The 15838-nt window shown below is 43.4% G+C and overlaps 1 protein-coding gene across 1 annotated transcript in view; it reads left to right on the top strand.

The window, feature by feature from the left end:
* Snx4 (sorting nexin 4) overlaps positions 1-11651 on the top strand; it is a 47274-nt gene extending 35623 nt beyond the window's left edge. Inside the window, 5 exon segments of the mRNA XM_040750890.1 lie at positions 2530-2619; positions 4754-4853; positions 6466-6611; positions 8448-8562; positions 10515-11651. Of these exon segments, the coding sequence (XP_040606824.1) occupies positions 2530-2619; positions 4754-4853; positions 6466-6611; positions 8448-8562; positions 10515-10562 (499 nt within the window). The 3' untranslated portion in view covers positions 10563-11651.
* Positions 11652-15838: the final 4187 nt, after the last annotated feature.

The following is a 15838-nucleotide window of genomic DNA, read 5'->3' as shown; positions in this document are numbered from 1 at the left end:
ATTCTCACCCAGGCAGTAGTAAAAGAATGTTACAGTCTGAAATTTACATCTACTACTGTCCTCATCCAGTCTTGTTTACAGTTAAGATCTTTTACACAGAAAATAGTGAATAGTGTCATGTGCCTGTAGACTTACTTGCTCCAGAGGCTGAGGTGAGAGAGCCATTGGAACCCTAGACTTTGAAACCAGCCTGGGCAGTGCAACAAGATTCCATAAATAAAAGTATGTACACAGTACTTCACAATGAAGGAGTAAAATGCTAATGCTTCTGAGGTCACCGCTGCAGCTAAGTGTGTTGGTGCCTATCAGTGAGAAGGGAGAAAAGTAGAAGAGGCAATACTTGTATTGGGGAGAAAGATAAAATTGTCTTATTTACAGTTAAGATCTTTTAGACAGAAAACAGTGACTAGTCAGCTGAGTTCCTGAAAGTTCAGGAAGTCAGATGATTACTTTAAAGTCAGTCATTTTCACATACTACAGTCAACAAATGGAAAATAAAAGTTTAGATCAGTACTGCTTGTAACAACACAAAACATAAAAGATGAGAAAGGCCCACTTAGGATAACCATGTAAGTGTGAATTACATAATTAGGATTGAAGATTCATTATTAAGATGCCCGTTCTTGGGGGACTGGAGCTATGGCCCAATGGTTAAGAGCACTGGATGCTCTACCAGAGTACCCGGCACCCACATGGCGGCTCAGAACCATCTGTCTCTGGTCAGGGTATCTGACTCCTTCTGGCCTCTGAAAGCACTGCAAACACAGTATACAGACATAATGCAGGCAGAACACTGATACACATAAAGCAATGTTTTAAGAGATGTCTGTTCTCCTAAAACAGCAGTCCTTAAAAATTCTACTGGTCTCCACCCCCAGTAAATAATGAGCTGATTCTAAGCCAAGTGTGGCATCACACACCTTAAAACCAACATTTGGAAGCAGAAGCAGACCTGAATTCCAGGCTGGCCTAACATATACGTTCCAGGATTGCAGAGTGAGACCCTATCTTAAAAAAACAAAACAAAACTAATCTGAAATTTATATGACATTGAAATAGCCAAACCCAATGGTGACAAGGTATCCACCTTCCAAGATTAATTGTAGAGCTATATTATGGCTATAAAGAGATCATTTGAAGGACAGTGGTTCACTCCTGTGATCCCAGCACAGAGGCAGAAGCAGATGGATCTGTGAGTTTGAGGCCAGTCTGGTTCAGTGGGTAAAGGCCCTTTCTTCCAAGACTGATGACTTGAATTTTAGTCTGAGGTCCCACATCCTGGGAGGAAAGGCTCAAATCCTGAAAGTTTTTCTCTGTCCTCTACCATGCCCCATGGTGCCCCCATTATATAAATAAAATGTAATTACCATATTTAAATAACTCCTTTAAACCAATTATAAAAAGAGGTCTTTTGGTTTTTCATGACAGTTTCTCTATGGAACAGTCCTGCCTGTCTTGGAACTCACTTTATAGATCAGGCTGGCATCGAACTCGCTGAGATCCACCTGCCTCTGCCTCCCAAGTGCTGAGATTAAAGGCGTATACCACCGCCAGGGGCGGGGGTGGGGGGGTTTGTCTTAAATATTCTTATCATGAAAAAGATAAGTGTAGCTGGACAGTGGTGGTACATGCCTTTGGTCCCAGTACTTGGAGGCAGGAGCAGGCGGATCTCTGTGAGTCAACCTGGTCTACAAGAGCTAGTTCTAGGACAGCCTCCAAAGCCACAGAGAAACCCTTTGTTGAAAAACAAAACAAACAAACAAAAAACTAATAAAGATAAGTGTGGTCAGGTAATGGATATGTTAATTAGCTTGAATTAGTCATGCCATAGTGCATCTATATGAAACCATTACTTTTACATTGTAAATGCACAACCTTTGTCAATGCAGCTTAAGTTACTTGATGCTAAGGAAATATCTTATTTAAATAAATATTATTTTTCCTTATGCCACATTCAAGCTAACTAGTTTTTTGTTGTTTTTTTTTGTTTTGTTTTGTTTGTTTTTTTTGTTTTTTTGTTTTTTTTTGGTTTTTCGAGACAGGGTTTCCCTGTGGCTTTGGAGGCTGTCCTGGAACTTGCTCGGTAGACCAGGCTGGTCTCGAACTCACAGTGATCCGCCTGCCTCTGCCTCCCAAGTGCTGGGATTAAAGGCGTGCGCCACCAACGCCCGGCAGTTTTTTGTTTTGTTTGAATTTATTAGCTGGGCAGTGTTGACACATGCCTTTAATCCCAGCACTCGGGAGACAGAGGCAGGCAGATCTCTGTGAGTGCAAGGCCAGCCTGGTCTACAGAGCGAGTTCCAGGACAGCCTCCAAAGCTACATAGAGAAATGCTGTCTTGAAAAACAAAGCAAAAGTAAATTTATTTGTGTGGGTGTGTGTGCCTTTGCATATGTGCACAAGCCATGTGTGTGCAGATGCTCATAGAGACCAGGAGAGGGTGTGAGATCCCCTGGAGATGGAGTTATACTTGCTTGTAAGTAGTAATTCTTATTGACACAGTTGGAGTTACTGATGTTTCTTAAATAGGTACGCGTCCTCTATTGATGATATTTTGGAAGATGAAGAGCACTATGCAGATCAGCTAAAGGAGTATCTCTTTTATGCAGAAGCACTGAGGTGAGTTAATGACAGCTTGAAAATGTTGACAGTAGGTTCCTTCTTAATTGAGCTCGCAGTGTCAGACCCTATAAGGAGGTGCCAGTGTATTACCCTGCTAGGCATAAAAACCAGACATTCTGCCCTTCAGGCATCTTCCTGACAATAGCTGCCTGCTCATGCTCTGGACTGTTTGCTTTTTCCTGCTTTTTTCCAATTTGAAAATTGGGAGCCAAATACAGGCAGAGTGTGTAGAGTCTTACAAGTTAGCATGTGCCTGGCATTGGTGGCGCACGCCTTTAATCCCAACACTTGGGAGGCAGAGGCAGGCAGATCGCAGTGAGTTGAGAGCCAGCCTGGTCTACAGAGTGAGTTCCAGGAACAGCCTCCAAAACAATACAGAGAAACCCTGTCTCGAAAAACAAACAAACAAACAAAAAAGTTAGCATGTTTTCTTCCTTCCTTCATGTCTTAGTTGTTTTAAAGAGACACCATTACCAAGGCAGTTTACAAAAGAAAGCATTAAACTGGGAACTGGGGAGGGTTAAACTATGAACATCGTGGCAGAAGCATGGCAGCAGACAGGAAGGCATGGTGCAGGCACAGTAATTTAGAGTTTACGTTAGAACCACAAATAACAGGAAGAGAGAAAAAAGGGGAGCTCACTTGAGTAGCATGGACTTTTGAAGCCTTAGAACATACCTCTAGTGACATACCTCCTAATCCTTCCAAACAGTTTCATCAGCTGCGGATATATATCATTCATATATACGAGCCTATAGCAGCCATTCTCATTCAGACTGCTACTCTTTCTTCCTTCCTTTCTTTGTTTGTTTTTTAAGTTAGAAAACAAGTTTTTCTGAAAGGCTTAGCTTTTGACTAGTGTTGCTGTCACTCTGAGAAGCAGTATAGGAATCTGTTGGAGGCAGGGCATGGTGTATACACCTTTAGTCACTGTGCTCAGGAAGCAGAGACAGATGGATCTCTGTGAGGTCAAGGCCCCCCTTGTCTACATAGTGAGTTCCAGGACAGCCAGGGCTACATAGTAGGAAGAGCCTGTTTCCAAATTGAAGGAAAAAAAGAATTCTGATGAGGGTGGTAGGCTGGAGAGTTGGCTCAGTGCATAAGAGTTTGTACTGCTCTTCCAGAGGACCAAGTTCAATTCCTAGGGCCTATGTCAGGCAGTTTACAACTAACTAGCTGTAACTCCTGCTCAAGAAGATCCAGTGCCTCTGGTCTCTGAGGCATCTGCACTCACATGAACACACCAACACATAGACATACCCACCCACCCACACAATTAAAAATAAAAAATACATCTTAAGAAAGAATTTTACTGGGCAGACAGAAGAGCTGTCCTCTTTAACTTGTGAACATGAAAACACTGGCAGGTGGTTAGCTTTTTCCCTACCTGCTTTGTGTAGAAGTAAGTTTCACCAAGGTATTTCCGAGTTATGAAGCAAAAGAAGATTGCTGCCTGCAGTGAAATTCCGTGTAGTTCCTGCAAATCATAAAATGATTATCGTGTACTGACATGAAAAGTTTCCCACTGTTTGTGGCTGAGTATGAAAGTGTAAACACAGTAGAGGTGTGGGTGTGTGTTATAAGTGCCTAGCTGAGTTCTGGGAGGTTATACACACTTTAATGTGTGGATTGTGTTTGTACAGTGGGGCTATGGGTTTTTGCGCATTTTTGTATTAGAATTGTTCTTATAATAAGCATAATTCATTATTATGCTGATTTAAAGCTAAGATATTTCTAGATAGAAAAGGAAGACAAATGCTTACTTGCCACAGGATACCACAGTGCGAGCTCCTGGGTTGTGTGTGGTGATGCATACCTGTAACCCAGCAGCTGAGGAGGCAGAGGCAAGAGGATTTGAACTTCAGAGACAGCTTTGACTATTCTTAATGAGACTGTTTCTGAGAGTTTGAACAATTGTGTGTTTCAAATAATCACATAAGCCTTCTTTGTTTTTAACTATATAAAGTATTCTGTTAGATATAATTTTCCAGGTTGAACTACTACATTTTAAACTTGAACGTTATGGTCACATAAACCCTGAACCTAAATGGGCTTTATGTATGTCTGTAAAACATTTCTGATATGCTAAAGAGGCCAGAAAAACTTAATGGCTGTGCTTGCTCACCCCCAGGGCTGTATGCAGGAAGCATGAGCTTATGCAGTATGACTTGGAGACAGCTGCTCAGGACCTGGCTTCCAAGAAGCAACAGTGTGAGGAGCTGGCCACTGGGGTGAGTGTTGTTCAGGGTCTGGGGCTGCTAAAGAGGTTACAGTTTTAATGTGCCGGCCAGAGGATCGTGAGGGAGGAACTTCATCACTTGGCTTCCCTTGCCTTTTTTTAAAGGTACGTGTAAGCGTGCGTGCGTGTGCGTGCGTGTGTGTGTGTGCGCGCGCGCGCGCTTGCATGCTTGTTGCATGAGTGCAATTCAAAGCCAACCTGGCCTTCAAAACGAGTTCTAGAACAGCCAGGGGTACACAGAGAATCCGTGTCACCAAAAAAACAAACAAAAAACATAGCAGCCATTAAACTGTGTTCCTTTTAGTCCTGTCTAATTGGGCAAGGTGTTTTATAGGACTTTTAGTCAGGAGCTGGGGGAATACTCAGGGTTAAGAGTGCTTATTGCTCCTGTAGAGGATTGGAACTTGATTCCTAGCACTTAAGTTAGGCAGCTCCCAACCACCTTCATTCCAGCTCCAGGGGGATCTGATGCCACCTTCTGGCTTCTTGGGACACCTGAAGCCCTGGCACATACCCGCATAGATACACACAAGTTTAAAAAATTAAAAGTTTTTAAAGACATAGTTTACTTTGAAAAGCCTTACCCAGTCAGAATCAATACACCGCTCCTAAGAAGGGAGTGCTGTCCTCTTAATGTTTATGGTGTGATGTGTACTTGTGAAGAAATTTCCTATCTTTTTGGTGGGGAGGAGGGTTTCAAACAGGGTTTCTCTGTGGAGCCTGCCCTGGAACTCACTCTGTAGGCCAGGCTGACCTTGAACTCACAGAGATCCCCCTGCCTCTGCCTCCTGAGTGCTGGTATTAAAGGCATGCGCCATCACTGCCGGGCAAAAATTCCATATCTTGTATAAATCTCTCTGAGGTGCCCAGCAACTTGACTAGAATACATCGACTGATATGGCAAGAGACAGGTTCTAGGAGCAGGGAAATAGCAAAGGCACACTGCTTCCCAGTCACTTGTTCACAAACAAGCACTTCACTTCTAACAGTACCTTTCAGGAGGCCAGGCGCCGTGGTGCACACCTTTATTCCCAGTGCTGGGAGGCAGATCTCTGTTGAGTTTGAAGTACAAAAATAAATAAATAGCCAGGCGTTGATGGCACACGCCTTTAATCCCAGCACTCGGGAGGCTGAGGCAGGCGGATCTCTGTGAGTTCAGGGCTAGCCTGGTCTTCAGAGAGAGTTCCAGGACAGGCTCCAAAACAATACAGAGAAACCCTGTCTCAAAAAACTAAAAAAATAATAGAAAATAAATAAATAGATAAACTATAATGACCATTTTCAAGTAGTGTCAAGTACTTGAAACAAGTGTTAGATTGTTTACAATCAATCCTTTAGAACACTGGTCTTTTATTCAACTAAATCCATTCCTTTTGAACAGCTTCAGTCCTCTTCTCCCAGCCCTAGAAACCACAGTCCACTTCGGTCTCTGATTGGACCGCTCTAGATTCCCCCCTTGCATGCGATCAGACATTGTTTGTCTTTGTTGTGATGCCCTCTGGACTGACCTGTGTTGTAGCACATACCCGAGTTCTTTCCTTTTAGCTGCGTGATGTCGCACACTGTTCATGCCTTGTCAGTTCATGTGTCTCTGTTCCCTTTAGACTGTGAGAACGTTCTCCTTGAAGGGAGTGACCACCAAACTCTTTGGTCAAGAGAGTGCAGAGCAGAGAGAAGCCAGAGTAAAGGTGCTAGAAGAGCAGATAAATGCAGGGGAACAGCAGCTGAAATCGAAAAACCTGGAAGGCAGGTAAAGTGACCTCGTGATGCTTAACAAAGCTAGACATGAGCAATTGTGTGTTCGCTAGTGACAGCTCCTGCCTAGTGAGCATCCCTGGACGCCACCTGTGTGCTGACTGCACCGTTGAGTAACAAAAACCATGTGTAGTGCGGGCAGGGAAAAGATTGGGTATTAGCTTTATAATTTTTGTTCTTACACTTTTCATGGTTTTTATTCTTTGCACATTCTGTGAACCCTTTCTTTAACCCCATTTAACAAAACCTGATCATCCTGCAGAACACAAGTGCCAGTTTGTAATGGAGCCTCCCAGACTATCACAGCACAGAACTTGTTCTTCTGTAGTCTTACCATTGGTGCTGGGTGGGTAGGTGGTGACTGTCTCTGGCAGGTTATGGAACCTTCAGAGTCAGCAGCTGTGAGAGTTGTATCCCCTTCATGTCTTGCATAAAAACTTGGAATACAGTTGTTCCATAAATATTTCTGGAAATTAGGATCTCAGAGATCTGCTTTCACCATTTGGCTCATTTTCCTCTAAATGAGAAAGTAAATCATCACAGACAAGAATCCGTTGTTTTAGTCAGGCATTGTATCACACACCTTCACTCCTAGTACTCAAGAGGCAGAGGCAGGGAACTCTTGATTTTGAGGCCAGCCTGGTCTACAAAGAGAATTCCTAGATAGTCAGGGCTACATAGAGAAACCCTGTTTCAAAACACGAAAAATGTTTAAAGTACCTTTGTTAGTTTTAGAACTGTGACCTCTCAATAATATAATTAGAAGGTGCCTACAGGAACTATTTATTTATTTGTTTGTTTGTTTATTGGTGAGAGGGCTTAGTCACACTGTTACTCAGGCTCATGTGAACTCCTGGAGTGCAGGTCCCCTTCTACTTCAACTTCCCCAGTAGCTGGGACTACAGGTACCTGCCACTGTGCCCAGCAGTCAGTTTATGACCCAGGTTGTCATTTGAGATTTGTTTGTTTTTATTTTATGTGTATGAGTGCTTTGCCTCATGTATGTGTGTACATAATGTACATGCCTAGTGGCCGTGAAGGCCAGAAGGGGATGTCATATCCTCTGGAACTGGGGTAACAGACAGTTGTAAACTGCCATGTAATTGCTGGGAACTGAACCAGGCTTCTGCAAGAGCAGCCAGTGCTCTTAACCACTGAGCCGTCTCTCCAGCCCCAGTTGTCATTCAATCACACATGTACTTATTGGAGTCATAATCAGTGTATACTTTCCAGTGGCCCAAGGCAGGCATTTCCTGTGGTGTCTAGGAGGCTCTAAGTGAGTCCAGAAGCCATCCATGTCTGTTCAAGGTAGAGCTGTGTGACAAAAGTATTACTGTACACAGAAATAGTAAGCACAATGTGGGAAACTATCCAGATAGTCCGTTTTCCGCTCACATACATTTTAGGAAAGGGAAAATAGCCTTCTTATGCAAACAAGCAGAGAGAATTTTATAAAAGACTGGCACAACTTATCCTGAGGAAATGTGAACAGGAGTCTGCTTACTCCAGTTAGGGCACAGATGACATCCCAAAGAGACAGCCACCCTAGTTTGGCGAGCCAGTGAGTTTCTTGGGGTTAATTGCAGGAGCGTGGGTGATGCCTCGTGCAGGTGACTCCCTGGAGAGTTTGCTCACTGCTTCTGTGACCTTGTGAAGGGACCTTATAAGTCTTGCAGCTTTCTAAGGTCCAGAGCCTTACAAGTGACGTTAGCATCCCTCCTTGCTATAGCAAGAGGATGCCTCAGTTTGTAAAAGATGGCTACTTGAACTGGTCAGTTGGGTTTGTAATGTACAGTGAGTGTCTCATAAGCATGGCTGTGTTTTATTTCAGAGAATTTGTGAAGAATGCATGGGCTGATATCGAGCGCTTCAAAGAGCAGAAGAACCGGGACCTAAAGGAAGCTCTTATCAGCTATGCCGTCATGCAGATTAGCATGTGCAAAAAGGTAGCCAGCCCCAAGGATGCTGCGGTTGCATTCAGGAGCACATGCTGTCACTGCAGCTGTGTTCAGGGGTGCATGTCTGCTAGGGAGGCAGCTTAGTTAAGAGAGTACTACATAGAGCCTGGCATTGGTGGCACATGCCTTTAATCCCAGCACTCGGGAGGCAGAGGCAGGCGGATCTTTGTGAGTTCGAGGCCAGCCTGGTCTATAAGAGCTAGTTCCAGGACAGCCTCCAAAGTCACAGAGAAACCCTGTCTCGAAAAACCAAAAAAAAAAAAAAAAGAGAGAGTACTACATAAAGCAGAGGCAGAGATGGGTATGTGGGAACCTCCCAGAAAACAAAGCCTGTGAGATGACTGTGGGTAAAGGTGCTGCTGTCAAGCCTGACAACTTACATTTGATTCCCACTTCCCACACGGTGGAAGGAGAGAATTCCAAGTCTTGCAAGTTGTCCTCTGACCTTCACACACTCACTGTGGCATGTGTGCCACACAAAGACAAATAAGAATAAGGGTTTAGATGTATGTTAGTTCTCTTTTAGTTTCACAACTTAATTTTGAGAGAACGGCTATTACCCAAATGTCAGTTACTGCGACTTTGGTTACATGCCTGCTGTTCTTGAACAGGACCTTAAAATGTCATTCCTCTTAAGTGTTAGGTCCCTAGCAAATAGAAGCGTTAGGGGGCATTGTGGTTATGATATGGCTGTGAATTAAGTTTTTTTTGTAACCAATCTGTAGAAGGATGGACCTTGAAGCTGGAGGAATCTTTCTGCGGTAGCTTTTAGAACAAAACGGAAAGTGCTCCTTCATTTCTCTTCCCTGAGATCTGCTGGTGTGGCCAGAGCCAGTGGTGTCTGCACACTTGTTTGTGTGTGTTCTGTGGTGCCAAGAATGCACCCCTGCGCTCGCTCTGCCATTGCAGACTCCAGTGCCTTCACATTTCCCCATAGCGAGTCATTTAACTCACACTAGCTCAGGAAAGTGCAGTAGCTAAAGCTTTTGGTTTTCTTTTTATCTCTTCAAAAGACATTTTTATTTTTAATTATGTGCATGTGTGTGTCCTATGTGTGGGTGTGTGCACATGTGTGCAGATACCTGAAGAGACTAGAGGCACCAGCACCCCACAGCTGTAGTGGGTGGCTGTGAGCAGCCTGGTGTGGCTACAGGGAACCAATTTCAGGGCCTCTGCAAGAGCAGTACACACTCTTAGCCACTAAGCCATCTCTCCAGCCCTAAGCTGAAGTTTTTAAAGAGTAATTGATTAGACAGGCATGGTTGTGCACACCTTTAATTCTAGCACTCTGGAGGCAGACGAAGGCAGGTCTCTGTGTCTGTTAAGCTTCAGTGTAGGTCCTTTTGAATATTTTGGTAGCACAGTCACTTAGAAAATACCTGTATTTCTCCTCCTCAGACAAAACTGCATTGTGTGTGCTCTTATGTCACAGTGCTGAGGTCTGTCACTTTTTCTTTTAAAAAAGACTTTTTTTGGTGCTTGCCTTTAATCGCAGTACTCAGAGGCAGAGGCAGGAGGATCTCTGTGAGTTCAAGGCCAGCCTAGTCTACAGAAAGAGTTCCAAAACAACTAGGGCTGTTAGACAGAGGAAACCCTGTCTTGAAAAAGGAAAAACCAAGACAAAACCCTCTTTATGTGGGAGGTGGGGTATATGCATGCCCGGTGAGCTACCACACCTATTTTCTCTTTTCTTTCTCAGGGTTAGGGCCTAACTGTGTAGCCCAGGTTGGTAGAGTCTTCATGTTTTTCAAGCATAGTACCATATCATCTGCAAATAGGGACAATTTGACTTTTGTGTCCTTTTGATCTCTTTCTCTTGCGTTACTGCTCTGCTAAGATCTCATGATTACTAGAGGATATTCTCAAACTTGCCAGTCACTGTGATGTTGGCTGTAGGGCTGTTGTTCAGAATCACATTGTAAAGTCTCTTTTGTTTTCAGGGAATTCAAGTGTGGACCAATGCTAAGGAATGCTTTAGCAAGATGTGATCCTGGGAAGGGACTTTCTCTCCAATCAAAGTGCCCCAAAACGAAGCACAAGTAAAAAGAAATTCAATTGCTACCTAATATACATAAAGCATACAGTAATTGAACAAATCAGCTTTCTTTAACTTAAGTATAGTTGTGTTTATATAGCACAAAGGATACATTTCAATGAAGAATAATTTGAGGTTTTGGGGACTGGTGCTGATTCCAAAAGTTAATTTAATATGATAGACCAACAGATTATTCATCAGGCTTCTGAACCAATGGCTGAATGTTAGGGTGTTTGTTAATTTCCATGTACTCTTCTCAATGCCAACTGTTTCAGATCTTTTCATGTAGGGAGTTCTTCCCAAGATGTATTCCTGTATTTACTTGGTAGGACCCACTTCTGCTGTAGGGTTATTTTATCTTGCCTTATAGTTGAGCTGTTCCGTTTGACAAAGCTCAGCAGAAACTTGTTGTGAAATCTGAGGTTTTCTTCCCTGTTCGTAGAGCCTGTACCATCTGCGTACACTAGAAAATGCCTTCAGTTTGTGTTTCACCAAAATTTTGATACTGGTAAGAAATTTTATACTGCCAACAAAGAAGTCTCAGCTTCGCAGATATGCAGTGGAGTAAATACATTATTGTGATCTAGGAATTGCTATATAGAGAGTTTTAATTGGACCTTATTGTCCTCAGATAATTGTTAACCTCAGCAGTGAGCCTCCATTTCTGCTGCTTGGCTCTGTGCACGTGGCATTTCAGGGTACGAGATGTAGCATTTCCATGTGTAAGACACTCTTTATAGTGAACACTTGTGGACTGATACCTTCATCATCAATGTGCTTTTCTATTGCCTGGCTGTGATGTTTGTAAAGATAAATTATGTTGTTGTTTTAATGTGTTTCGTGGTACATGTTTAGAAGCCAAGCTCTCACTCTGCTAGCTTCCAGACTTTTAACTGTGCTCTCATTATCTCTAATATTTAAAACTGTAGTCAGTACTGTTTAACATTTGACTTTTTTACATGTTTAAAATGTTGCTGGATTTTTGTGCTGTTTGCCAAACTTATACAATAAATAAAGGAAGTATGTGTTTATTTCCAGAAAATTCCTGATATTTTTTTGTTTTGTTTTTTTGAGACAGGGTTTCTCTGTATTGTTTTTTAGAGGCTGTCCTGGAACTCACTCTGTAGACCATGCTGGCTTCGAACTCACAAAGATCTGCCTACCTCTGCTTCCTGAGTGCTGGCATTAAAGGCGTTCACCACCAACACCCGGCAGATTCCTGATATTTTACAATGGTCCATACTTGTAAATATCTGATTTTCTGGTAGAAAGTAATGCATGTCACATTTTGTTTTAAAATGACCTAAATGTTGGTGTTTTGAAACATAAGGCACTGAAATTAGAAAAGGCTTAAAAGTTTTACTATGGTTTGGTTCATTTCGGAACAAGGTATCATGTAGCCTTTGCTAATCCTGGAACTGATTATGTAGACCAGACTGAACTCACAGCGATCCACCTGCCTCTGCTTCCAAGTGAGTGCTAGGATTAAAGGCATGAGCCACCATGCCTGGCTTTGCTATGGTTTTAAAAAGATAACTTTGGTAGAAGCAAAAGTTATCTGTGTGGATACACATTTTCTTCCTATGTGTTCTAACCTCTTGATTAGCAAAATACCCTTATACATGGAAGTTAAAAGTCACAAGCCTAGGTTTGGATTATAGCTCATTATAGAGTGCCCACCTTCATGTGTGCAAGGCCTTGGCTTTGGTTACTATAACACACATATGTCGCACCTGTTGTGTAGCCTGCATCCGAGAATGTAGCGAGGTGGTCGGGATAGATGACACAGAGACCGGTCGGTTGCTTTAAGAAAACTTTATGCTTCCCAAGTTGGTTTAGGAGCACCCCAAGTCCGCTTAGAAGAGAAGTCTCCCCAAGAAAAAAACGCTTCCCTTTTTAAGGACTTCTGCTATCCATCAACATACAATTCTCCAACAACTCTCCCAGACTTCTCACCCTCCTGGCTGGTGGTTTAATCTCCGCCCCAGAATCGGGGAGAAACAGCAGGGGGAACAGGAAGAAGCATCTAGCCGTAGGGGGTGTCAAAGTCATGGTGTTTCAGTGAGCCAGCCCTTATCTGAGCCCTATCAAGAGCTTTATAGCACTGAATTGTTTTCAGTAAACATTATCTCACAGCTGCCTGCTCCCAGGCCGAAGGGGAAGTGGGTCTCTGCTCAAGGTCTGGTGTCCCCACTCACATATATATATACACACACACACACACACACACACACAGAGTAGATGATCTCACTGTGGTGGCCCACACCTATAATCTCAGCACTTGGCTGGTGGGGGCAGGGAACACAAGTTTGAGGCTAGCCTGGGCTACATTGTACATTCCAGGCTAGCATGAACTACAAAGTGAAGTCTTCCCCCAGTAAGCAGTCTCTTTCCTAAACTGACTTTAACAAAATGTGATAGATTTATGGTATGTGCTTTGAAGGAATTAAAGACAGATGTGGTGGTGTGTACCTTAAATCCGAGCTGCACAAGGCTGGAACAGTAGGAGCCCTTCAGCCCAGGACTCAAGGCCAGCATAGCCAATGTACTAAGTTAAGACTCAACCTTAGTTCTTTTTAAATGTCTGTTTATATGTATGTGATGTGGGTTAGGATAAAATGTAACTTTTTCTAAAACATGCAAACACTTGATTGTATTGACTGGGGACTCTGTTACTCAATTTTACAGAACTCGTAAAAGGATTTTATGATAGAATTTATTTTATATTATCTAGAGAAAATAATTTAGGGTGGAGGATGTAAGCGTTTTGACTGATCGGATGGGACAGATATTCTGGCACTCGGTAGTCACAGAATACTGAGCGTTATACAGCAGGAGAAGGTTTTCCCAGCGAAGTTGCTACAGTTCAGCTCTGCTCCGGGGAGAGTGGACAGTGGGGTGTGACAACTCTGCTCTGCCAAGGGAAGGTTTCCTCAGCAAAAGTGTTACAGCCCCGCTTGCTCCTCCGCAAAAGATCTTCACCCAAAGCTCGTGGAAGGGTTTATTGCAAGGAAGCAGCCGGACCTGCCAAGCTGAACGCACACAGGGTTTATATAGGGATTCTTGGGGACGGGGGAAGTTTTTCCAGGGTAGGAATGAGTCAGATTTCAATGCTAAGCTCAGACTGGCTAGAGCTCCTGCTCATGGATTGGTTAGTTTTCTGCACAGGGTTAGGATCAGATTTGGCTCTAATTTTAGGGACAAATTTCTTTCATTGGCTCTGATTCCAGGGACAAAGTATGTTTCTTTGGCTCTGCTCAAGGTGTGTTTCTTTGACTGGTCATTTTTCCCTGGAGAGGAAACAGCTCAACAGGTAAAGCTGCTGCCACCAAGCCCACCAGCCTGGCTTTGATCCTGAGACCCATGTTGAGGAAGAAGAAAATGACTTGTGTAGATTGTCATCTGACCACCACATGAGTGCCATGACACACACACACACACACACACACACACACACACATGCACAAATGCATGTAAGGGTAGAAATGGTGACTTGCATTCAACAGAAGAAGTCTTCAGGAGCCATCAGGAGTGGATACATGAATTAGCGACTGCTATGAAATACTGTGTTAGTTCCCCAACATTAATGTGCTTATGAGTCATGTGATCTAGGTGAAATCTAAATTCTGATCTAGTTATTTGCAATGGGACCTGGGAGTGCTTATTAAACTGAAGATTGATTTTGCCTAGTCTGGCAGGCCGGAGGTCTTCTGGTTTCTTGGTACCTGCACACATGAGGCAGATTCACACAGAGTTTTGTTTTTAGATTTATTATTTTATTTTTTATATGAGTGTTTTGCCTGCAAACTTGTGTAGCATTTGAATGCCTGAAGCATTATTTCTGTGAATGTGCTTAATGATGTTTCTAGAAATTAACTTGGTCATTAGACGGAGCACAGAAGGGACACCCACCTCAGAGTGGGTGAGCAGCGTAGCCATATCTGTTGAGGGTCTGGGTACGACAAAAGGCTACTCTCAAAAAGTCAAACCACCAGTGTTGATGAGGGTGTAGACAGACTGGAACCTTGGGGCACCAGTACAGGAATGTGAAGTGAAACCTGACTGTAGTTTTTTTTTGTTTTGTTTGTTTTTGTTGTTGTTCTTTTCTCTGTGGGGGCCTGCCACAGAGAATAAATACACCATCTTATTCTTTTCTTACGAATGCCTGGCCTTTGCTTGACTGTTTCTAGCCAGCTTTTCTTATTTTGGGGGAGTGGGGGACAGGGGGTTTCGAGACAGGGTTTCTCTGTGACTTTGGAGGCTGTCCTGGAACTAGCTTTTGTAGACTAGGCTGGTCTCGAACTCACAGAGATCCGCCTGCCTCTGCCTCCCGAGTGCTGGGACTAAAGACTTGCACCACCACCGCCCAACCCAGCTTTTTTTTTTTTTTTTTTTTTTGGTTTTTTCGAGACAGGGTTTCTCTGTATTGTTTTCGAGGTTGTCGGTCCAGCCTGGCCTCGAACTCACAGAGATCCGCCTGCCTCTGCCTCCCGAGTGCTGGGATTAAAGGCGTACACCACCAACGCCCAGCCCAGCTTTTCTTAAGTTATCCCATCATCTACCTTTTGCCTCTGGGCTTTTATCTTTCTCTTATATAACTTCCTTCTTACTCTGTGGCTTACAGTGTGTGTAGCTGGGGGCTGGCCCCTGGTGTCCTTTTCTTGCTCTTCAGCATGCCAGTCCTGCCTGTTTCTCTCCTGCCTAGCTATTAGACCAATAAAGTGTTTCAGACAGGCAAAGTAGAACAGCTTTGCAGAGTTAAATAAATGCATCATAAAAGAATGTAGCCATCTTTGCATCATTAAACAAACATTCCACAGCATAAATGAATGTAGTACACCTTAAAATCATATTCCACGCCGGGCGGCAGAGACAGGCGGATCTCTGTGAGTTTGAGGCCGGGCCAGACCCACAGCCTCCAAAACAATACAGAGAAACACTGTCTCGTAAAAAAAAAAAAAAAAATCATATTCCACAACACCTGACCTCTGGTGTAAAACAGTGTGGCAGTTCTCTTCCAAATTAAAACTAAGCCGGGTATGTCTGCACATGCCTGTAATCATGCCCGCTAGAAGGGGGAACAGGAAGATCTGGAGTTCAGGGTCATCCTCAGTTACATAGCAAGTTCAAGGCCAGCCTGGGTAGCTTGAAGTCTCAAACCAAAACAAAAGTTTTTTTCTCTTTGTGTTTTTTTTTTGGGGGGGGTGGAGGTTTGGGACACGACAGTGT

The sequence above is a fragment of the Mesocricetus auratus genome, unplaced genomic scaffold (genome assembly GCF_017639785.1).
Source record: "Mesocricetus auratus isolate SY011 unplaced genomic scaffold, BCM_Maur_2.0 Super-Scaffold_100008, whole genome shotgun sequence".
Lineage (NCBI taxonomy): Eukaryota > Metazoa > Chordata > Mammalia > Rodentia > Cricetidae > Mesocricetus > Mesocricetus auratus.
Note: the sequence above shows the minus strand (reverse complement) of the source record. Positions and strands in the feature narration are given on the sequence as shown.